Here is a 25355-nt window from a genome sequence, read left to right as displayed (position 1 = left end):
TGAGTACTGTTCTAGGCATCCAAATGGCCTGTTTGTCTTTTTTTTTTTTTTTTGTACACTGATAAGCAGTAAAACAAGTTACTTTTTCCTTAAGCTACAGCCCACTACTGTACCTATTTTTTACGTGAAATAGACACAGCCTCTGTTCAAGAGTGCAGATATTTGTTTGTTTGGTTTTCTTCAAGTTTTACATCAGTGTTTTCATGTTAACTCTTGTAAGGACCTGGCTTTCCTTCCATTGCTGCAATGAGACAGATGTTTTATTTTTGTGGAAACCCTACTTTAGCCTTCCAAGGGCTAGGATTATAGCTGTGTGTGCTACTAAACTTGGCTCTGAAGTTCATACTTGAAAGTCCTCTGGAGAGATGGTAATATATATCAGTGGTAGACTGTTTGTTTAGTGTACACTCTCTAAGGTCATGCCTCATCATTGCAAAGAGCAACAATAAAACCCTATAAAGTGTTCTATAGATCAAATCTTTAAAGATATGTCTGACTCAGAAAGAAAAACACCAACTATTTCCTTCAATTAAAAAAAACTAGACTAAAGAGAAAAGACATGAGAATACAAAGGGGCAATGGAAATCATTAATATGCTGAGTTGAACAAGAACAGATAAATGGGAGATGCACATATTTGATGTACATTTTATAAAAATGTTACAATAAAACCATTATTATGTACAAAAAGATGTACTAATAGGGAGAAGTAAATAAAAGGAATATCACTTTCACTGTCTCCCTCCCAAAAGAGACCCATACAGGGAAGTATAGGGCTGAATCATTCAAACATCCCTGCCAAGGAACACACAATGAAGAGAGCTCAGTAGAGACTGGCTGTCTTGAGCTCCTCAAGTCCTAAGTCCTTACACTGTGCCTTCATATGAACGCCCTCTAGGGCCATGGTCTCTCTTGTTCACTGATGACTGCACATTAAGACTAATGGTCTCATTTCCCCTAGAACAGAGGCAAAACGCGATGGACATCCATGGACCAAATGATACATTTGCCTTCACAGAATTAAAATGTTTTTCTTCCCTAGTGAAAATATCATAAAGAGAATGAGAAGACAATTCACAAACTTGCAGAAATAATTTCCTAAAGATATAGTTGTTTGAGGGTTGTTTCAAAATGTTCAAGTGTATCTAAAACTCAAACGCAAATATAAAATACAATGCAAAAATGGGGGAGAGAAGTGAAAAATGCCTCACCAAATTATATGGAATATAAATATATTCTGACATCACATGTGACTAAGCAAGTGCAAACTAAAAGAAAATTACAATACTACCACTCATCTACTAGAAGGGCCAAAATACAAAAGACTAACAAAAGATAATTCTGATGGTGAGCAGAAGTTTCTAAGGTGACTAGAGAATAACAATAACAGCTCTGTTCTGTGAATATCTCCTAAAGTAAGAAGAATGGGCATAGAGGGCAATTTGAAACGCTGGAATTCAGCTTGGGCTTAGTGGTTTTTCTTATAAGTATGGCTATCCACATCTTAAGACATGATTACTAGTCATAGACAAATAACAAGGATGTGAACTGAAATGCAAGTGATTCAGGCACCTAAATATTATGCAACAAAAGCACACATTCATCACTGGTGAGGATGCAGAACAGAACAATCACATTGAAACACAATTTGAACATTTCCTGCAAAAGCATACAGACTCTTCCTGTAGAGTATAACCATTATGTGACTTCATATTTACACAAACAAGTAAAATACTTAACACCTATGCAATAATCTGCACATAATGACCTATGGAAGTTTTATTTGTAGCTGCCCAAATTGTTAGCAATCAACTTGTTTGTCAGTTTGTGTTCAGATAGATAACCTATGATATATTTAGACTCTGCCATTAAAAATAGAGACCTGTCCTCTAACTTTGACCTTACTACTTCAATTGATCATAACTTGAACAAATTTTGTGTGATAAAGCCACCACAAACTGAGCTTTCTTTTAAAATAAAATCAATGAGTTATTAAGTCATGTAAAGATACAAAAGAAACATTTGTCCATATTACATAATGAAAGAAATCAGGATGGAGAGGATACATGGTAAATAGATACATGGTAAATATTCCAGCCGACATTGTAGGGAAAGGCAAAAATGTGGCGACAGTAAAGTGTTGGCAGTAACTAGTACTCGGAGGGAAGGATGACGTTAATGTACAGGACAAGGAGTGTTTTCAAGAAAAATTATGTTGTAATAATAATCTTAATGATAAGTATGAATTATGAATTTGTCAAAACCTACAGAAGATCAAGTATAACAAACTATTGACTTTACTCTCTGCTGTAATGATATGTAAACACATATTTACTATGTATGAAAAATGCACCACTATAGTGTAGGATGTTAATATCAGGGAGATTTTATATATCTGGTAACTAAAGTTGCATAGGAACTCTGTACATTTTGATAATTTTTTGTTAACTTAAAAATATTCTAAAACTAACATGATGAAGGTGTCCTTTGCTTTACAGAAAATTTTCAGTTTCATGAGGTCCCATTTATTGATTGTTGCTCTTAGAGCCTGTGCTGTTCATGTTCTGTTCAGGAAGTTGTCTCGTGTGCCAATGAGTTCTAGGCTGTTCCCCACTTTTTTTTCCAATTGATTTAGGGTATCTGGTTTTATGTTGAGGTCCTTGATCCACTTTGACTTTAGTTTTGTGCAGGGTGATAAATATGGATCTATTTTCATTTTTCTGCATGTAGACATCCAGTTTCTCCAGCACCATTTGTTGAAGATGCTGTCTTTTTTCCATTGAATGGATTTGGCATCTTTGTCAAATATCGAGTATTCATAGGTGTGTGGGTTTATTTCTGGGTCTTCTATGTGGTTCCATTGATCCCCCTTTCTGTATCTATGCCAATACCATGCAGTTTTTATTACTGTTGCCCTGTAGTACAGCTTGAGATCAGGGATGTAGATACCTCCAGATGATCTGTTGTTGTACATAATCATTTTGGAGATTCTGAGTTTTTTGTTTCTCCATATGAAGCTGAGAATCTTTTTTTCAAGGTCTGTAAAGAATGCCTACAGATTGGGGAAGAATCTTCACTAACCCTTTATCTGACAGAGGACTAATATCCAGTATATACAAAGAACTAAAGAAGCTGAAAAGCAGCAAACCAAGTAATCCAATTAAAAAATGGGGAACAGAGCTAAACAGAGAATTTTTGACAGAGGAATATCGAATGGCAGAAAAACACTTAAATAAATGCTCATCCTCATTAGCCATCAGGGAAATGCAAATCAAACCGACCCTGAGATATCACCTTACACACATCAGAATGGCCAAGATGAAAAACTCAAGCGACAACACATGCTGGAGAGGTTGTGGAGAAAGGGGAACCCTCCTCCACTGCTGGTGGGAATGTAAACTGGTACAACCACTCTGGAAAGCTATCTGGTGCTTTCTAAAACAATTAGGAATAGTGCTTCCCCAAGACCCAGCTATACCACTGCTAGGTATATACCCAAAGTTTGTTCAAGTACACAAAAGGGATACTTGCTCAACCATGTTTATAGCAGCTTTATTTGTAATAGCCAGAACCTGGAAACAACCCAGATGTCTATCAACGGAGGAATGGGTACAGAAATTGTGGTATTTTTACACAATGGAATACTACTCAGCAATCAAAAAGGAGGAAATCATGAAATTTTCAGGCAAATGGTGGGATCTAGAAAAGATCATTCTGAGTGAAATATCCCAGAAGGAGAAAGACAAACATGGGATATACTCACTTATATAGACCTATAAGATATGATAAACATAATGAAATCTATACACCTAAAAAAGATAATCAATTGAGCGGACATGGGGTAAGATGATCAATCCTCGTTTAGATAGACAGATGGGATGTGCATTGAATGTATGACAGGAGTCGACTGAGCGCATTTGAAAGACTCTAACTAGCAGTGTTTTCAAAGCAAAGACTCATGACCAAACCTTTGGCAGAGTACAGGGAATCATAAGAAAGAAGGGGAGTTAGTCTGATGGGGAAAGGATAGGAGCTCCACAAGGACCAAATATATCTGGGCTCAGGGTCTTTTCTGAGACTGACATTCAACCAAGGACCATGTATGGATATACTGTAGAACCTCTGCTCAGATGTAGCCTGTGGTAGCTCAGTAACCAATTGGTTTCCCAAAGTGAGGGGAACAAGGACTATTTCTAAGAGGAACTCAATGACTGGCTCTTTGGTCTCCCCACCCCCAAGGGAGGAGCAGTCCTGTTAGGCCACAGAGGAGGGCTTTGCAGCCAGTCCTGAAGATACCAGATAAAACAGGATCAGATGAATGGGCAGGAGGTCCCCCCCATCAGTGGACTTGGAAAGGGGCACGGTGGAGATGAGGGAGGGAGGGAGGGACTGGGAGGGAATGAGGGATCGGGACCCGGCTGGGATACAGAGTTAATAAAATGTAACTGATAAAAAAATAAAATTAAACAAAAAACATATGAGTGCTCTGTGTCATTTTTTTCTCTTTAATTTAAGGACTGAACACTAGGGTCCAATATGCCAGGCCATTTTTTTCTCTTATATTCATTTATAGGTTGTCCCCTCAGTTCTCCCTCAGTATATATTATTTGATGTCTAATAGGATATGAGAAGTCCTATTTCTTGACCTAAAGCCTTTCTTATTAAAAGAAAAACTTAGTAAGAAGGAGGTCCTACAGGGGGACTCTGGAAATTTACCAGTTAGAATAAATATATTCAACATCATGTCAAGGTGGATGGAGGTTAGGGACCGAGTGGGTTAGGGGATGATGGTAATAGAAGAAAACAAATGGGGAAGGATGGAGTGAGAGGGCACTAGGAGAGACAATTGGGCTTCGATATCTGTGAAAGAGTTAGAAACCTAGGAGAATGGAAACTCACAGGAATCTATGAAGGGGGCCTGTAGGGAGTCTATGTGTTGCTTTATATTCTAATGCTAAATCCTGACATGCAAGATCTCGTTGCTATCAGGATAGACAAACACATTCTCACATACCCCAAGTGATGCTGTGTAAACCTTCCTCCCCAGTTTAAAGTTGGTTGGTTAATACAAGTAGCTAAAAGCCTTTAACAGGGCAGAAGAAAAGCATTTGGAGCTTAGATTTCTGGGCTTGAGGTCACAAAGAGAGACCATGAGGCAGGAGAGAGAAGGAAGGGAAAGTGATGTGGCAGGAGGAAAAGAAGCCTGAAAGAAGGAAGTCACCATGGGTCAATATGGACCATGAACATGTGGCCATGAGGGCTGGACTGATGGAACACTAGCAACCCAGACAGAAACAATTATGGCAACTAACTTGAGGCGTGAAGCTTGGGAAGAGTAAAGTAGCTTAGAAGGTTGTTATCTGTACATTTCTTGAGCACTAAAGCTTTTATAAATCCAGCAGATCTCTGTCTCAATTATTTGGGAACTATCTGGGGTAGAGAAACTCTCTACACTCCATTTCCACAACAGTGACTCCTAGCAATAGGGGATATGGAGCCTGAAACTGCTGTCTCTTCTAATTAGGCAAGATTTACAACGGAAGGATTGATACAACAACCCAGCCACAAAGCCTTAGATCCACAATCTATCCTGCCAACAAGATTTTCAGTGATATAGATGGAGCAAAAGTTGAGGGAATGGCCAACCTATGAGTGGACCTGCTTGAGATTCATGCCATGAAAGGGAACCCACCCCAACAGAATTAATAAAATTCTGCTATACTTGCCGACAGGAGCCTAGTATTACTGTCATCAGAGAGGACTCACAGAGCAACTGATGGAAACAGTTGTAGAAATCCACAGATAAACTTTAGGAGGAGCTTGGAAAATTTTATAAAAGATGGGGAGGAAGGATTGAAGCCAGAGATGCCAAGGACACCACACAAAATCCTACAGTTTCAATGAACTTGTATCCAGAGTGGATGAAAGACTGAACTGCCAAACAGAGAGTATGCATGGGAAGGACCTAGGTCCTCTGCACATATGTAATATATGTAACTGGGTCTTCATGTGGGACTCCTACAGTAGGAGTAGGGGCTGTCTCTGACACCTGTTGCATGCCTTTGGATCTCTTTCCCCTAAGTGGGCTGCCTTGTCTAGTCTCAATAGAAGTAGATGCACCGAATCTTACTGAAACTTGTTATGTTGTGGCTATTTGATATCCATGAGAGATTGCCTCTTTTCTGAGAAGAGTAAGGGGATGAATGAGGAAGGTAGCAGAAGTGAGAGGGAGGAACTGGGAGGAAAGGAAGGATGGGGATTTGTGATCTGGATGCAAAGTAAATAAATAACTTAAAATAATAAAAAGCCTGCACCTTTTACCTAGCTCTCATTCATAGAAATGAAGGTGATGGACCTTATTTTTCCACAATATCCAATGTTTCTAAGTTGTAGCAGACAAAGGATGAAATGACATCTCAGTCAGCAAAGCATTTCCTTTGAATACAGGTGAACCCCAGTTCAGTTCCCAGAAGCTGAGTGTAGCTCTGTGTTCTTGTTATCTTAGTGTTGGGCTGGCAGAGGCACACAGATTCCAGAGGCTTTCTCACCAAGATCTAGGCCAGTAAGTGTCCCTGAGGACAAAAATCGTGGATAGTGCCTGGCAACAAATAACAACCACAGTTAGTTGACCTTTGACCACAGCACACACCTGTCCCCATGCACGGAAGTAGCAGCCAGACTGATGATTTGTGTTAGATTTCTCACTGGGTGTCCTAAATCAGGATTCCATGTCTAATTCCCAGTAGGACCATCTTTCTGGTAAACAGGGTGTGATGAGTGTTTTTTTCTTACATTTATGCCTGAAATGTCTAATGTCTGACAAACAAATCTATAAGAGTCTCACTGTGAAAGGCTTTGTAGTTTTAGCACTATTCACTGTTCAGTTTATTCCTGTAATGCCTTGAAAATCTTGCATCTCCCGTCCTGAGCTTGGAAAGCCTAAGACTAAGATTCTCATCTTCAACAGATCTCCAAAAGAAAAATTAGCCCCATTCAGGCTGGCAACTCTGTGACCTAACTACAGTGTTGGGAAACTATGGACCACTTTGTCCTGAGTGAGTGCTCCTGGAGTTCATATTCTTTATCAGGGCTTTCAGTTTCTTATAGATTGAAGACTCTAAGCTTCATTTTGGATTCAATAAGAAAGCCAGCATTTTGCTCAAACATTTTAAACTGACTGTTGGTATAATGTTCTTTTGGAAAGTATACACTTTACCCTTGTTCATTCAAATGCTGATTTCTCTACCCCACTCTCTGGTTTCAATCCAGAGATTGATGTCTCAACTTTGTGTGAAAAAATGACAAAATAAAGCAACCAGCCTAGACCAGAAAAGAAACTCCTCATGTCACATAATAGTCAAAACAGTAAATACACAGAACAAAGAAAAAATGCTAAAAGCCACAACTGAAAAAGGCCAAGTAATATGTAAAGGTAGACCTATCAGAATCACACCAGACTTTTCAACAGAAACCATGAAACCCACAAAGGCCTGAACAGATGTCACACAGAGTTTAAGGGACCACAAAGCCGACCCAGACTACTATACCCAGGAAAGCTATCAATCAACATAGATAGAGAAAACAAAATATTTCATGACAAAGCTAAAACAATATCTGCAAAGCAAACCAGCCCTGCAGAAGATTCCAAAAGGAAAAGTTCAGCCCAACAATATCATCTACACCCAAGAAAACACAGGAATAACTTAGACCAGAAAAGAAAATCCTCCCGCCACATAATAATCAAAACCGTAAGTATACAGAACAAAGAAAAAATACTATAAGCTGCAAGAGAAAAAGGCCAAGTAACATATAATGGCAAACCCATTAGAATCACACCTGACTTTTCAACAGAGACTATGAAAGCCAGAAGGGACTGGACAGATATCATGCAGACCCTAAGAGAACACAGATGTCAGCCCAGGCTACTATACCCAGCAAAACTCTCAGTCCTCATAGACGGAGAAAACAAGATATTCAATGACAAAAACAAATTTCAACAATACCTACAAACAAATTCAGCATTACAGAAGACACTGGAAGGGAAAATACAACCCAAGAAATGTAGCTACATTCAAGAAATCACAGGAAATAAATAACCCCATTACAGTAAAACAAAAAGCAACCAAGCACACAACCATATGACCACAGCCAACATCAAATTCAAAGGATCTAACAGCCACTGGTCATTAATCTCTCTCAATATCAATGGACTTAATTCTCCAATAAAAAGACACAGACTAACAGAATGGATGCGTAAACAAAATCCAGCAATCTGTTGTATACAAGAAACACACCTAAGTCACAAAGATAGAATTTACCTGAGGGTAAAGGGTTGGAAGACAGCTTTTCAAGCAAATGGACACAAGAAGCAAGCAGGAGTAACCATTCAAATATCTGATAAAATAGTCTTTCAACCAAAATTAATCAAAAGAGATGGGGAAGGACACTTCATACTCATCAAGGTAAAATTCCACCAAGAAGACATCACAATCCTGAACATCTATGCCCCAAATACAAGGGCACTCACATTTGTGAAAGAAACATTGATAAAACATAAACCACACATAGATCCCCACACACTAATAGTGGGAGACTTCAACACCCTACTCTCAACAAAGGACAGGTCAACAAAACAGAAATTAAACAAAGAAACAATATCTCTAACAGAGGTCATGAAGCAAATGGACCTAACAGACATTTACAGAACCTTACACCCAAACACAAAAAAATTTACCTTCTTCTCAGCACCTCATGGAACCTTCTCCAAAATAGACCACATAGTTGATCACAAAACAAGCCTCAACAGATACAAGAAGATTGAAATAATCCCTTGTATCCTGTCTGATCACCATGGAATAAAGCTGGACCTCAGTAACAACAGAAATAGCAAAAAGCCTACACATACATGGAAACTGAACAACTTGCTACTAAAAGACAGCTGGGTCAGGGAAGAAAGAAAGAAAGAAATTAAAATCTTCCTAGAACTCAATGAAAATAAAGACACAACATACCCAAACTTGTGGGACACAATGAAGGCAGTGCTAAGAGGAAAGTTCATAGCACTAAGTGCCTTCAAGAAGAAATTTGAGACAGCACATTCAAGCAACTTAATGGCTCACTTAAAAACCCTAGAAAAAGAAGAAGCAGACACACCAAGAAGGAGCAGATGGCTGGAAATAATCAAACTCAGGGCTGAAATCAATCAATTGGAAACAAATAAAACAATTCAAAGAATCAATGAAACCAAGAGCTGGTTCTTTGAGAAAATCAACAAGATAGACAAACCCTTAGCCAAGCTAACTAAAAGGCAGCAAGACACCATCCAAATCAACAAAATCAGAAATGAAAAGGGGGACATAACTACAGACACTGAGGAAATCCAAGCAATCATTAGGACTTACTTCAAAAGTCTATACACAACAAAATTTGAAAATTTAAATGAAATGGACAATTTTCTTGACTGATTCCACTTACCAAAGCTAAATCAGGACCAGATAAATCAATTAAATAGTCCTATATCCCCCAAGGAAATAGAAGCAGTCATCAAAAGTCTCCCATCCAAAAAAAGCCCAGGACCTGATGGTTTCAGCGCAGAATTCTACCAAACATTCAAAAAAGAGCTAACTCCAGTTCTCTTCAAACTATTCCACAAAATCGAAACAGAAGCAACATTACCAAACTCATTCTATGAAGCTACAGTCACCTTGGTACCTAAACCTCACAAAGACCCAACAAAAAAAGAGAACTTCAGGCCAATCTCCCATATGAACATTGATGTAAAAATACTCAACGAAATACTCGCAAACCGAATACAAGAACACATCAAAAATATCATCCACCATGACCAAGTAGGCTACATCACAGGTATGCAGGGGTGTTTCAATATACAGAAATCCATCAATGTGATCCACCATATTAACAAACTGAAAGAAAAAAACCACATGATAATCTCCCTAGATGCTGAAAAAGCATTTGACAAAATCCAACATCCATTCATGTTTAAAGTATTGGAGAGATCAGGGATAAAAGGCACATATCTAAACATAGTAAAGGCAATATACAGAAAGCCTATAGCCAACATCAAACTGAATGGAGAGAAACTTAAATCAATCCTACTGAAATCAGGGACAAGACAAGGCTGCCCACTCTCTCCATATCTCTTCAACAAAGTTCTGGAAGTCCTTGCTAGAGCAATAAGAGAGTTGAAGGAGATCAAGGGGATAAAAATTGGAAAGAAAGAAGTCAAATTATCACTATTTGCAGATGATATGATAGTATATGTGAGTGACCCCAAAAACTCTACCAGGGAACTCCTACAGCTGATAAACACCTTCAGCAAAGTGGACGGAAATAAAATAAACTCAAAAAAATCAGTAGTCCTCCTGTATACAAAAGACAAAAAGGCTGAGAAAGAAAGTAGAGAAACAACACCCTTCACAGTAGCCACAAATGACATAAGGTACCTCGGAGTAACCCTAACCAACAAGTCAAAGACTTGTATGAAAAAAATTTCAAGTCTCTGAAGAAAGAATTATAAGAAGATAAGAGAAGATGGAAAGATCTCCCATGCTCATGGCTTGGCAGGATTAACACAGTAAAAATGGCCATTTTACCAAAAGCAATCTACAGATTCAATGCAATTCCCATCAAATTACCAACACAATTCTTTACAGACCTGGAAAGAAAAATTCTCAACTTCATATGGAATAACAAGAAAACCAGAATTGCTAAAACATTCCCCTACAATAAAAGATCTTCTGGAGGTATCTCCATCCCTGTTCTTAAGGTGTACTATAGAGCAACATTTTTAAAAACTGCATGGTACTGGCATAGAAACAGACTAGTGGATCAATGGAACCAAACAGAGGATCCAGAAATAAACCCACAGACTTATGGACACCTGATCTTTGACAAAGACGCCAAAACCATACAATGGAAAAAGATAGCATCTTCAACAAATGGTGCTGGTCCAACAGGATGTCTACATGTAGAAAAATAAAAATAGATGCAAACTTATCACCCTGCACAAAACTGAAGTCCAAGTGGATCAAAGACCTCAACATAAAACCAGACACATTAAATCAGCTAGAAAAAAAGAAGGGAATTCCCAAGAACTCATTGGTACAGGAGAAAACTTCCTGAACAAAACACCAACAGCATAGGCTCTAAGAGCAACAATCAATAAATGGGACCTCATGAAACTGAAAAGCTTCTGCAAAGCAAAGGAGACCATCACCAAAACAAAGCGACTGCCTACAGATTGCGAAAGAATCTTCACCAACCCTTTTTCTGACAGAGGACTCATATCCAGTATATATAAAGAACTAAAGAAGCTGAAAAGCAGCAAACCAAGTAATCCACCTAAAAAATGGGGAACAGAGCTAAACAGAGAATTCTCTGTAGAGGAATACCAAATGGCAGAGAAGCACTTAAAGAAATGCTCAACCTCACTAGCCATTAGGGAAATGCAAATCAAAACAACCCTGAGATTTCACCTGACACCCATGAGAATGGCCAAGATGAAAAACTCAAGTGACAACACATGCTGGAGAGGTTGTGGAGAAAGGGGAACCCTTCTCCACTGTTGGTGGGAATGTAAACTTGTACAACCACTCTGGAGATCAATCTGGCGTTTTCACAGACAACTAGGAATAGCACTTCCTCAAGATCCAGCCATACCACTCCTAGGTATATACCCAAAAGAGGCTCAAGTACACAAAATGACATTTGCTCAACCATGTTTATAGCAGCTTTATTTGTAATAGCCAGAAGCTGGAAACAACCCAGATGCCCCTCAACTGAAGAATGGATGCAGAAATTGTGGTACATCTACACAATGGAATATTACTCAGCAATGAAAAATAAGGAAATTATGAAATTTGCAGGTAAATGGTGGGATCTGGAAAGGATCATCCTGAGTGAGTTGTCCCAGAAGCAAAAAGACACACATGGTATATACTCACTCATATAGACATACAACATAGGACAAACCCACTAAAACCTGTGCATCTAAAGAAACTAAGCAAGAGAGAGGACCCAACTAAAATGTCCAATCCCCATCCGGGAAGGCAAAGAGGATGGACATCAGAAGAAGAAAACAGGAAACAACCTAGGAACCTACCACAGAGGGCCTCTGAAAGCCCTACAGACTATCAAAGCAGATGCTCAGCCTGATGGGCAACTATTGGGCAGAGTGAATAGAATTTTAGGTAAGAACTGGGAAATAGTAAGAGCTGCAGAGGACAGGGTCTCCACAAGGAGGGCAACAGAACAAGAAAATTTGAACACAGGGAACTTCCCAGAGACTCATACTCCAACCAAGGACTATTCATGGAGATAACCCTGAACCCCTGCACAGATGTAGCCCAGAGCAGTTCAGAGTCCAATTGGGTTACATAGTAATGTGAAGAGGGACTGCCTCTGACATCATCTGATTGGCCTGCTCTTTGATCACCTCCCCCTGGGCGGGGAGCAGCCTTACCAGGCCATAGTAGAGGACAATGCAGCCACTTTTGATGTGAACTGATGGACTAAGATCAGAAAGGAGAGGAGAACCTCCCCTATCAGTGGACTTGGGGAGTGGCATGCATGCAGAGGGAGGAGGGAGGGTGGGATTGGGAGGGGAGGAGGGAGGGGCTAATGGGGGGATGCAGAATGAATAAAGTGTAATTGATGAAAAATTTAAAAAAAAAGGGAAAAAATAATTTAAGAACCTTAAATGACTTTCAAAAGTGGCAGAAAACATGGAGATAGTCAATTTACATGGAGCACGTCTCGCCCCTGGGGGCAATGGTCTCCTGAACCTACTCAGACCTCGGACACCACCACTATTAGTTCTAGAATGGATGCAGGATGTTCCAACGAGGGGGTTAAGGCTTCTCATAATATTTCCTATAAGCCCACACCTGTTTGTTTATATCCCCCATTATTATTCATTATTAGCCAGATAGAGCCACGTAATTGTGGTAATGATATTTGCTTTTTTGCCCAATGCTGGAATGTTAGTGAATTAAGTATGCCCTGGTTATTCGCATGCCTCGCTGGGTGCCTGTGCCCGTTGATACCCCTCACGCTATGACTCTCTTCAGACAGAAAAGGGATCTTGGAACTACAGCCGCCATTGTTACTGCCATCTCATTGGCGGCTATTGGAGCTACCACTGCGGCATTAGCCATGAGTCATACTGTGCAGACTGCTCAGACCCTGAATAATCTTTTAGCCAATGTAGCTCATGCCTTAGATGTACAAAAAGGAATTAATGCTCAACTAAAAGGAGGCTTGATGGTGTTCAATCAAAGACCCACCCTCCAGCCCAGTTTGCCCCTTTGGGTCCCTAGTCCTCCACTGAGGGAAGTCAAAGGTGATGATGATACCCCTCCTATGGCTCCATTTATGGTTTATTTTGTTTTCCACCATTGCTCCTTATTACTGGAAAAATCAAAACCCCTCCTCATACCTCAAGATTTCATTTATCTTTTTTTGAGACAGTGTTTGACACTCATCAGCCTATCTGGGATGCCGAGAGAGAGAGAGAGAGAGAGGATCCAAAGGGAAGCAATAAAGCCCATAGCCTCTGAGGAGGCCCAGACTTAGGAAAAGGTTTTCCTTCTACCAGATCGCAATTGGACCTTAACACTGAACAAGTTACGGGGGCTCTTAATACTTATTGCCTGACTCTGATGGATGGTCCCTGCAATGCTGCAGGAATTAGTCCTAGTGAAGTTTGGGTGACCTTTCTTATCCTTTCCCTCTTATGGCCTGATGGACTCCTTCTAAGAGGGGGACTTTCTCTTCTTGGCAGACCTCTTCCTCCCCTACCTAGACTAGGAGATGTACAGTCAGCTAAAATTTCTAATTATCCCCTTCTTTAATCCCATCATGCCCAGCGACAGGTTTTTCACCATGTCCACAAAACTGAAAGAGAGACCCAGCCAAGAGATTCTGACCTCACTCCCCACCTTTACCAGGTTAGTGACACTGTCTAAATTAAGGGATATCCAAAGACACTTAAGCCTTATTATAAGGGGCCATATCCCATAGTCATCACCACACTCACCTCTGTTAATGTTTCTGGAATCACTCCCAGTGCAAGCAGGCAACAAAAACTTCTGACCAGTCACCATCAGTCATTTGGAAGATTCGTTAAAGTTTAAATTCACCCAACTCCCAGCAGTGGATCCTGGTCCACAATTTCCATATAAAACATAAAATTACTCTTGTAGTATCAAAACTTTCTACTATGTCTTTTCTGCTTTGACTGCCCAATTCCAGAAAGAAAAAAAGAAAAGAAAAGAAAAATAAAGAAAATCCCAATCCTAAGGCAGCATTTACATTTTAATACCTGGGTAAAATTAACGCACACTAGAAATACTGTGACTTCTGACTTTGGTCTAAAAAAGGACTTAAATGCTGAAAGTATTTTAGGTTCCTGTCTTATTCATGTTTTTAAACCTTTCCAGGATATTGTTAACCCAAACATGTTTGACCTTTCTATGGGTATTACTTTTTATTAAATAATTTTTACTTTTTTATATTAATCACAGATTATTTACTTTGTATCCCAGGCGTAGCACCCTCTCTCATTCCCTCCCAGTCCCACGCTCCCTCACTCATCTACTCCCTGCCCCTCTCTAAGTCCTCCGGTAGGGGAGGTCTTCATCCCCTGCTATCTGACCCTAGTTTATAAGGTCTCATTAGGACTGGCTGCAGTGTCTTCCTCTGGGGCTTAGAGCCTGCTAATCAGTTCATGTTAGAGACAGTCCCTGTTCCCCTTAATAGGGAAACCCTCTAGGATGCTGAGCTGCCATGGTCTATGTCTGAGCAGGGGTTTTAGGTTATATCCATGCATGGCCCTTGGTTGGAGAGTCAGTTTCAGAAAGGCCCCCTGTACCCAGATATATTTGGTCCTTGTGGCACTCCCATCCTCTCCAGGTCTTACTAAATCCCCCTTCTTTTATATGATTCCCTGCACTTGGCACAAGGTTTGGTTATGAGTCTCAGCATCTGCTTTGATACACTGCTAGGTAGAGTCATTCAGAGGTCCTCTATGGTAGGCTCCTGTACTGTTTCTTCTTTTCTCCTACTTCCAATGTCTATCCCATTCGTCTCTCTAAGTGAGGATTGATCATCTTACCCCAGAACCTCTTCTTGTTTAGCTTCTTTAGGTGTACAGATTTTAGTCTGTTTATCTTATCTTATAGGTCTAGTATCCACTTATAAGTGAGTATAAACTGTGTGTGTGTATTTCTGCTTCTGGGACATCTCACTCAGGATCATCTTTTCTAGATCCCACCATTTGCCTGCCTACAGACTGGGAAAGGATCTTCACCAACCCTGTATCTGACAGAGGGTTAATATCTAGAGTATATAAAGAACTAAACAAATAAAAAACAACAAATTAAGTAATCCAATTAAAAAATGAGATACAGAACTAAACAGAGAATTCTCTGTACAGGAATATAGAATGGCAGAGAAACAGTTAATGAAATTTTCTACATCCTTAGCCATTAGGGAGATGCAAATCAAACGACCCTGAGATTTCACCTTACACCCATCAGAATGGCTAAGATCAAAAACTTAAGTGACAACACTTGCTGGAGTGGTTGTGGAGAAAGGGAAACCCTCCTCCATTGCTGGTGGGAATGTAAACTTGTACAACCACTTTGGAAATCAATCTTGTGCTTTCTTGGACAATTAGGAAAACTGCTTCCTCAAGACCCAGCTATACTACTCTTAGGCATATATCCAAAATATGTTCAATTACACAAAAAGGACATTTGTTCAACCATGTTTGTAGCAGCTTTATTCATAATAGCCAGAATTTGGAATCAATGGGTATTTCTAAGCCTATCAGTTACAAAGAGTCTTCCAAGTGGGGAAGGGGGGAAGGTTTTTTTTTTTTAATTAATTCAATTCACATCTATCACAGGCCCCTCCCTCCTCTCCTCCCAAACCTTCTTCCTGAATCCCCTTCCCAATCTTCCTTAGAATAGGGGAGGCCCCCTACTCAGATACCACAGCTCATCTATTCACATCAAGACTGTGAGCCATCTTCCTCTCCTGCAGCCTGGTAGGGACATCCCATCAGGGTGAAGTGATCAAAAATCAGACAACATAGTCCATGTCAGAGATATACTCGACTTCCCTAATGAGTAGGCTTATATGAAGCCTAAGATGCCCATCAGACTTAACTTCTTGGGGTCTATAACAGTGTAGCATTCTATCTTGTAATGTATAAATAAAATCCACTTTTAAGTGAGTATATACATATATACTTACAAGTGAGTATATGCTTCTGAGTCTGTGTTGTCTCACTAAGGATGATATTTTCTAGTTCCATTCATCTGCCTGCAAATTTCACGATTTCCTTGTTTTTAATGTCTGAGTAGTATTCCATTGTGTAAATGTACCATGGTTTCTTTATCCAGTCTCCATTTGAAGGACATCTAGGTTGTTTCCAGTTTCTGGCTATTACATATAAGCTGCTCAGAGAATGCAAGAGAACTCCATACTCCCTATGTTATGGTACATACAAATGACACATGTGCTACAATACAAAACTCCACTGAGAAATGCTTACACATACCCAAGGGACAAATAACTTGTTCTCACACTGAGGCCTTCAGTTGAACATAACAGACCATATTCCTTTGCCTAAAGGATAATTTTTCACTTCTGAACTTTATAATTATCTTCCTTCTAACTTGTTTCATAATTCCTGTTGATATTTAAGCTGTTTGTTAATTTTCCTGACTGTCTCAGAAGAACAAAAGACCAGTGTCAGATACAGTGAGCCCCTGACTGGAGACTGTTGGTAAATGTAGCCCTCCTCTCAAAACTGAGGCTGTGGCCATTATACTCTGCAATAGTTCTCCCCATTTAGGCTGTATACACTAATGAGCAACTTAGCACTACGGCTTATAAAATAGCTAAAGTTTTAAACTATACCTCCATGGATATTGCCTTAATAAATAATGAACAAAAAGTACATTGATATTACCCTGTGTCTGCTTTCCCCTGTGGGGTATCCAGGTTCATTGTACACTGATTAGAGGGAGGGAAGCTTAGCTGGGGACTGGTGAGTGTAATGCAGGATCAAGGTTGGCTGTGAGTGTGAGAGAAACAACTTTCTGGGGAAACAGCTTCAGTGGGACAGCTCTTTTGATTGGTGGAGGCACAAATGCTATTTAAACCTTGGGGCATGGGTAGAGGCTTTTAGGATGAATATACATCATTGACCAGGGCCAGTGTGCTGGGAATGTCTTCGTTGCATGATGAGAAATTCCAGGTGCTGCTGGACAATACTTTGTAAGGAGAGAGGAAGTTTAATCTGTAACCTGGCTACCAGGCTTCATGACCAGGTCAATGTGGCAGAGGTGGCGGCCATGTGGCTACATGCATGCTGGGATTGTAAGGCTACATGCATTGAGACATGCAGGCTCAGGAAAGGAGGAAACTGTCCTAATTCTGCCTCTGCCAGTCCCAAGATGAGATTTTCAAGGTTTGGATACATACACCTCATTGCTCCAGTTCGGCTCCACCAATTCCATAGATCCCCAGGACCACACACTTACAGCCTATAATAGATAACAGGGCCACTATTGATTACCTACTATTACTATACCATCACGAGTGCCAGGAAGTTAGAAAATTGCTCTGTTTTAATCTGACAGTAGCAATTCAATTAATGGAAAAATCAGAGTTATAAAAACTTGCAGAAAGGATTATTCATGGTGGTGCCTGGGATCTGATTGGATGGTCCACTTCAGGGTTACCAAATTTTACCTGGTAAATAGGTATTTGTATTTTTGTGTCTTGTTCTTTTATGGATTCTAATGCTCATTTTTGTGTCTCAGTGTATCTTTGTCCCCTGCCTTCCAATTAATCAAAAGAAAATACACTATAGAGACAAGGGATCCTAATAAATTCTACAAACTACTGGTTGGTGATTCGACCTATTCTAGAACCACCAAGGAATATAGTGGGCTACTGAATTACTTCCAGCATCTTGTGAAACTATTCTAAAGAAAAACTTTAAGTGATGAAATTATCTTGGAAAACTGGTTATTGGTCACTTAAATTTCTACATAATCTGTCTAAGTCTTTAAGGTTATATGTAGCTACTAACTTTTCACTTCTGTAAACAATGACAGCTTGCTTCTAGCAGATGTCCACAGCTGGCTTTCTGTATATGTCACACAATGGCAGTTTTTGCCTTTAAGAGCCCAAGCAAATTGGAAGTCAGACTGTTTTGAGCTACTCTGTATGAGAGAGCTCCATTGGGAGAGAATAAAGTTTCCATATCAATTATTCAGGCCTCTCAGGTGGTTTTTCTTCATGTAACCCATCAGAGGAACTATGCATTGTATAAGGTGGGGAAGTTATAGCACTGGGCAATAGCCAAAGATACATAAAAGAAACAATTGATAAAACAGTCTTTGTTAGAAAAATCAGTTTGGGTGTAACCTTTGCTGTACTATATTACTCCTCACAGTGAAACACAAGTCCGCAGTGACAAGTGTTTGCAATGTATTAGAGGGAGCATATGAGCTAGCAATTGCTCTACAATAAAATTATCCCGATTCTGTTCTGATGTTCCTTATTAGTTGAGGATACATAACACTGAAAAGGTAAGATGTCACTAAATAGTCTATTTTTTGTTTGCTCATACATATTGAAATTCTTGATGCTTTATATATTTTAATTTAATACCTTCATCAAAAGGTCAATCATTTACATCAGACACATGTTGGAATACTGAGAATAAGACTGAAGTAAGAGCCACAGCATACAACTCAATTTAGGAGGAACAGTGCGGACTTTAGAAAAGGAATAATGTTTTAACTCATAACTCAATACCCCTGTGAACTTTGAACTATTATAAAACACTCTAAGCCTCTCATTATCCACTGTACTGTGCAAAAATTTTCCGTGAAAATTTGAGGACTTAAATATTCCATTTACAAGAAGCTATTTAAGCAAGAAGGTAAACAACTCAAAATGGCTTCAGGAAACTACTTAAAAAGGCAAACAAAAAGTTTCAAGAAGTCCCTGAAACTGACAAGATTCACTAGAACCTTCCCTTTCAGTGTAAACAATAAAAGCTGAGAGTTTCAAGACAAAATAAAATAGAACTTCAAATAAGACACTCAGAAAATGCAAACTGCCAAGACTCAGACAAGCTGTGCTAAAAAGACTCTCAGAGGAAAAAAGGTACTAAGATGACTCTGAGACCAGAACAGCTGCCTGGAAGAAGCAAAAACCAGACGAGCTGCTTAGAGGTGGTTTAAAGCAAGTGAAGCACCTATGACCTGTTGATCTGTCTGTAGGCTGTGCAGTGTAGTCTAGGTTCCCAGCTATTCTGACCAGTCACCCATGGGGAGGGGAGCCTTTGGTGATGAAGCTATCTTTGAGTCATTTCTGTTCCTGTATGTAACTGTCCCCATATTCCTGTTTAGAAACACCAATAAAACTCAGGGTTCCACAATTTAGATGTGGGTATTATCTGTATTTTGGTAGGTTGTAGGCTCCCTATCTGGGTTGAACAGACATATTGATTCTCCACGGGAAAAAAAAATGACACAACATCAAGAAATGAATTTGAGAGGCTTCTTGCAGGACTAAGAAAACAGTACTGAATGGACAGCATTTGTGCATTTAGGTGCATTGTATGACCTGCATAAATCATGAGAATCATTAGTGTAAATAATTTGATTTGATTCATTGATATTTTTTGATCTGGGATTATTTTTTACATTTGAAATTAGATGCCACTAAGCATTGTAATTACAATAAAAATGCAATTACACTTTTTTTTACAATATACAGCATTGTAATTACAATAAAAGAACCTATCAGAAAATTTTCTTTCAAAAGTGGTTTTAAAAGTTTTCTGTCCAATGCCCACAAAAACTTGTTTCTTAATTCAGTGGGAAGAAGATCATTTTTTATATTCATGCATAATGAGAGCTTCTCCTAGAATCTACAACTGCATGGGTAGATGAGGGACATAATTTTCATAAATGTCTGCTGAAGACTTCCCAAGACTAAATGTGTAATGTTTAGGTAGAGAACAGTCCTTGAAAAAGGAGATCTGATTCACTGTGACTGAATTTCTCATGCACTCTTTAATATCAAAAACAAATTCAAGTATACATTTTTAGTATTGAAGAAAGTAACTTGAGTAAACAAACAAACAAACAAGTTTTAATCTTGTGCATTCTCAAATATTTTACTATAGATTTTTCTGCCACCAAGAATTTTCCTCTATAGATGCCATGTTCCAAGTTGTAGTTCAAGAAAGTACAAAATCTGAACAGTCAGCTTGATGAACAGAAATAAAGGCACAGTCTACAATTTTGCCAATATGCATTCTAATCCCAAATAAATGTTTTGCCAAAACACCCCAAAACTTTATCAACAACTTATTGGCAAAAAGATGAACAGACCTTTTCAGTCCAATATTGGAGGTTACATTTTATCTCCCTAGTGAGTAGCATTGCTGAACTTGGACTTAGAACGTCTCTTGGCTTTGCCCTTACTGCCAGGCTTAACTGCAGCTTCAGCTTTGGCTTTCTCTTCCTCTTCAATCAAGGCCTGCTCATAAGATGTGTGAACACTGGGTACGGTTTTACTGATCTTATCTAAGAAGTCTGTCACTCTCTTCTTGCTGCATTCAGAATAGGCTCTTGGACCCCAAAGGAACTGATAGCATACAGGATCGGTGCCAGGAACCTGACGGTATTCTAGGTACTTTTCCTCCACTAGGTCTTCAGTGATAAGCTTCCTGACATCCCCAAAGATGAGGTGTGGGACTCTATCATTGATTCCCAACATATTCAGGAAGCGCCAGACCTCCTCCTCTGGGGCACAGTAGCCATTTATGTAGATCACGCTTAGGAGAGGAATCAGAATGCCCCTGTTGGGAACACCCAGTGTATTGCTCCCACTTCCATCATCCTGGAAATCTAGCTTGCTGACAAGCACATAGGATTGACCATGGGGCCGGACTTCTTTCATCTCAATGCCATAAACCACATCCAATCGATAGGCAGCTTTCTTAAGCATCTCAGGAAAGTGCTCCTTGAACCTTTTGTTGATAACTTTCAGCATTTCTCCCCTTTTTGCAGGCTTTTTCATTTTGTATTTGCAGAGCATATACTCAATCAGTATTCCTGTCTTCCTTGATAAAAGATCCATCTGTTTGGATCCAGTGGAGAGTGGGGCCCTAGAAGAACTACCATTTCCCACTTCTTGGCCCTTTGCACCTTTACGAGACCTTTTGCGACCCTGGCCTGTACCAGCAGTGGTAGTGGGTGCTTTGCCCTGTGGGAAGCCAGCAACAGAAATGCTTGGCCCAGCATCTCCTGAAGACTCTCCTTTCTCTACTGCTTTTGCCTGAGCATCATTTGGCTTCTGGGTCTCATCTTGGGTCTGGCGACGTTTCTCACGAGCACGGGCCTTACTCTTCTTTCCTCTGGGCATGATGGCTATGGATCAAAAAACAGAAAACAGTAGTTTGTAAACAGAGCAGGCGTTCTTGTGACCTGGGTCAGAAAAATAATACTCTATAAGCACTTTTGCAGACTGCAAGTACTCTGACTTTCTGTAATATTTCTTTCCCACATTTTGAGGAGAACATGGCTATGAGCAAATAATGAACTTCTTAACAGCTTCCATTCAATATGACTTACAGAGGTATCTGGGCACTCTCAGTTCTACTCACACCTAGAACTGTTGTATTCTCCTTACCCCATAAAAATGCCTAGGGGCCAGGATAAGGGCTTCAGAGAGTTCAGACTACTGAAATAACTGAGGATCCTGTAATGCTCTGTCTAAGACTCAAGGGTGTCTTCACCTCCGCCCTTGAGATTCATTTTCTAGCCCCCTGTTAAGCATAGCACCATCACCCACCTTTACCAGGACCTACAATATCAGAAGAGCAATTTTATCTCTGGACTGAAATAAAGACATGCTGATGGGCTGGGATGGTAGCTCAGTCCATAATGAGCTTGTCTTGCAAACCCAAGGTCCTGACTTTTAAAATCCATGTGTAACAAGCAAAGCTAAAGCTAAGTGTGGTGGATTGCACTTGTATTATCAGTGCTGGGGCAGAGTCAGAAAAATTACTGGGGTTCAGCAACCTGAAAATATAGCCTACTTGCCAGATCCAAGCCATGAAGAGACTCTCATCTCAAACACAAGATGCATAGCTCCTGAGAAAAAAATGCCTTAATTTGGCCTCTGGTTTCCACAAGCATGCAGTCACACACTTGGACACACACACACACACACATACATATACACTCAGACAAAACAGATTTCTTCCACAAACATAAAGATGTGAGGGAGATGCTGAAATTCATACTCATCTTTGTCCTTTTGCCTTGAAAATACCCTGGGCACAGTGACTGTGTCTACATATCTAATTTTTTCTATAGGGACTGGGCTTTAAGTGACCCTATTTCTAGAAGTGTTCCCCTTCACTTACATTAGGTACTAGACAATCAGGCAAAAGTGGGCCTATATTTCACCAATGCTGTCCCTTCTCAGACAACCTTTCAGAGGAGCAGAATGAGCTCTCCCTTTGTCAGCATCTCACTGATAAACATTTTACACACTATTGTGCTATGTGCCAGGATTCAGTTTGCATTCAGTAAGAAAGTCAGTATTCCGTTCAAACATTTTAAACTGACCTTTTCTTTGTGTAAGTTAAGGGAACTATCGTAGAAGTCCGTACATGTATCCTTTGTACATTGATCATGTGAGCTCACTTCCCTCACCTATTGTTCTATTTCATCACCTCCTTTTATCCTCGTCCTGGTAAATTTACCCTTTCCCTCTCATATCTAACTGTACATCAGAGTTTTAGAGAGAGTTTTCAAATATTTCACACATTTATTTAATAACCTGTACTTTTACCAACCTGAAAATTCAACCTAGGGCTTCACGAATACTAAGCGAACCTATTCCCTAGATGTGCTCTGTCTCTCCCTCCTTTTTTTTTTTTTCCAAGAAGAGGTCTCCAGGGTTTCTGGATAGCCTTGGCTGTCCTGGACTCACTTTGTAGATCTGGCTGGAATTCACAGAGATCGACCTGCCTCTGCCCCTTTGAGTGCTGCCACAGGTGTCTGCCAACATGCCTTGCTTCCCTTTGTAATTTTTAAAGTAGTTTAGAATAAAAAAGCCTCAGGGAATCTTGTATATATGGTTCATGCTGGACACCACTTGCTGGGTGTAGATACCTAAAATTATGATTCCTCTGACCCCTACCTGCTAGTCATGGCTACTGTAATGGTCATAGTGTCTCTACCTTTTGGCTCCATCTGACTCCCACATGCTGGGTGTGGCTACCCTAAGCCTCATAGTGTCTCCAGCTTATGGCTTTCTCTGACTCACAAATTCTTGACAGGACTATACTAAGCTTCATGGTATATCCCACTTAATGCTCCCAAGCTCTGGGAAAGGATACCCTAAGCCTCATGGTATCTCTCACTCAGTGCTCCCACATGCTGGGCAGGACTGCCCTAATGCTCATAGTGTCTCCAGCTTAGGACTCCCTCTGACTCCCACATGCAGGGTAGGACTAGCCTAAACCTCTGAGCATCACCCTCTGTCTCCCACTTGCAGGATGTGGCTACCTTAAGCCTCTGATCATCTGCTTTTGGCCCACTCTGACTCCCATGTTTTGGGCATGTCTACTTTAACCCTCAGGTATCTCTTCCTTAAGGTTCCCTGAGACCACCCACTAACCCTATGTTGGGCATGGCCATCCTGTGAATTCCTGGCTTTTTACATTTTCTTATTTTTCTTGGGTGGGATTTAGAAATTGGAAGAGAACTTGTAGGAGTCTGTTCTCTCATTCCACTCACATAGGTTGTACTTAGCCAACTCCTTTTTGGGGTTTAGCCGTCAATGCTTTTCCTCTCTTGATTCATCTCATTTGCATGAATGATTTTTAAAACACAATGTGAAGTTTACAATTCTCTTTTTTAAAACTTAACTCCATCAGACCCCAAGAAAGAGGCTCAATCCTCATTCAGAAGGGCAAATGCGATAGACATTGGAAGCAGTAGAAGACAGGAAACAGGACAAGAGCCTACCACAGAGGGCCTCTGAAAGACTCTATTGATCAAGGTATCAAAACAGAGGCTGCAACGCAGAGTGCATTGAATTTTATGAAAGGGGGGAGGAGACAGAAATAACTGCAGTGGACAGGAGCTCCAAAAGGAGACCAACAGAGAAAAAACAAACAAACAAACAAACAAACAAAAACAAAAACAAAAAAACAACCCTAAGCCCTGGGAGCCCTGCAGTGACTGATAACACAACCAAGGTCCATGCATGGAGAGGATCTAAAATCCCTCCTCATTTGTAACCCATAGACTCAGTCTCCTAGTGCTTACATATTAAGGAGAACATTGGCTGTCTCTGGCATGAACTCAGTGGCTGGCTCTTGGATCACCTCTCTCTGGGGAGTGCAGCCTAGCCAGGCCACAGAGGAAGACAATGCAGCCAATTCTAATGAGACCTGATATGCTAGAGTCAGTTAGAAAGGGAGGAGGGCCTCCCTATCATTGGAGTTGGGGAGGTGCACAGGAAAAGAGAGAGGGAGTGTTGAATTGGGAGGGTTTGAGGAAGGGGACCACAGACTGGATATAAAGTGAGTAAATTGTAATAAATAAAAAATAAAATATTCAAAGTTACCCCCCACATGTATATAGTTAATACATTTTGTAAGCACATAGACACACACACACACACACACAACACACATGCACCACAAACAAAGGAGCAACTGAGGGAGACTGCATTTTATACATCGACTAAAGTAAGCTCTCTGTAGTTAATCAGAAAGTGGATAAAAATTGGCGAAGGGAAAAGAGAAGGGGAGAGAGAAATGGTGTGCCAGGCAGCTAGAGAGCTGAGAAGGCTGATAGAGACCATGTTAAGAATCAGGGCAAGATAATTCATGGAAGAGGGGAAACCCTCATGAATGGTCAAATGCTGTTTCTGAGAACTTGCAAAGAATCTAAACTGAGCCAGACACCTATAACCCTGCTAAAATATGTCATTAGTGTAAGAGGCAGATAATGCTATCTTTGGAAAGCAGGGATTCCCAAGATATTTCTTTTCTTTTCTTCCTCTTCAATCCCATTTCCATTCTGTTAATTCATATGTACAGCTTTCTCAAACCCTCATGTTTTCAGTTTATTTTCATTTTACTCTATTTCTCAAAAGATATTTATACTCAAATAAAAAATTATTTTACATGACAATAAAGTAAAATCCATAGATACAAAAATTATATGGTATATGTAGGCATTTGTTTGTATTTACACACAAATATTCATGTTG

At 40.0% G+C, this 25355-nt stretch overlaps 1 protein-coding gene across 1 annotated transcript; it reads right to left on the bottom strand.

Moving 5' to 3' along the window:
- Positions 1–20483: 20483 nt before the first annotated feature.
- On the bottom strand, positions 20484–21482 carry LOC110543998 (melanoma-associated antigen B4). The gene has a single exon (XM_021630157.2). The coding sequence runs from the start codon at positions 21480–21482 to the stop codon at positions 20484–20486; it is 999 nt and encodes a 332-aa protein (XP_021485832.2).
- Positions 21483–25355: the final 3873 nt, after the last annotated feature.

Source organism: Meriones unguiculatus, assembly GCF_030254825.1.
Source record: "Meriones unguiculatus strain TT.TT164.6M chromosome X unlocalized genomic scaffold, Bangor_MerUng_6.1 ChrX_unordered_Scaffold_30, whole genome shotgun sequence".
Classification (NCBI taxonomy): Eukaryota; Metazoa; Chordata; class Mammalia; order Rodentia; family Muridae; genus Meriones; species Meriones unguiculatus.
Note: the sequence above shows the minus strand (reverse complement) of the source record. Positions and strands in the feature narration are given on the sequence as shown.

Coding starts and splice junctions, on each gene's coding strand:
- LOC110543998 (XM_021630157.2), bottom strand. CDS start 21,482: ATGCCCAGAGGAAAGAAGAGTAAGGCCCGTGCTCGTGAGAAACGTCGC.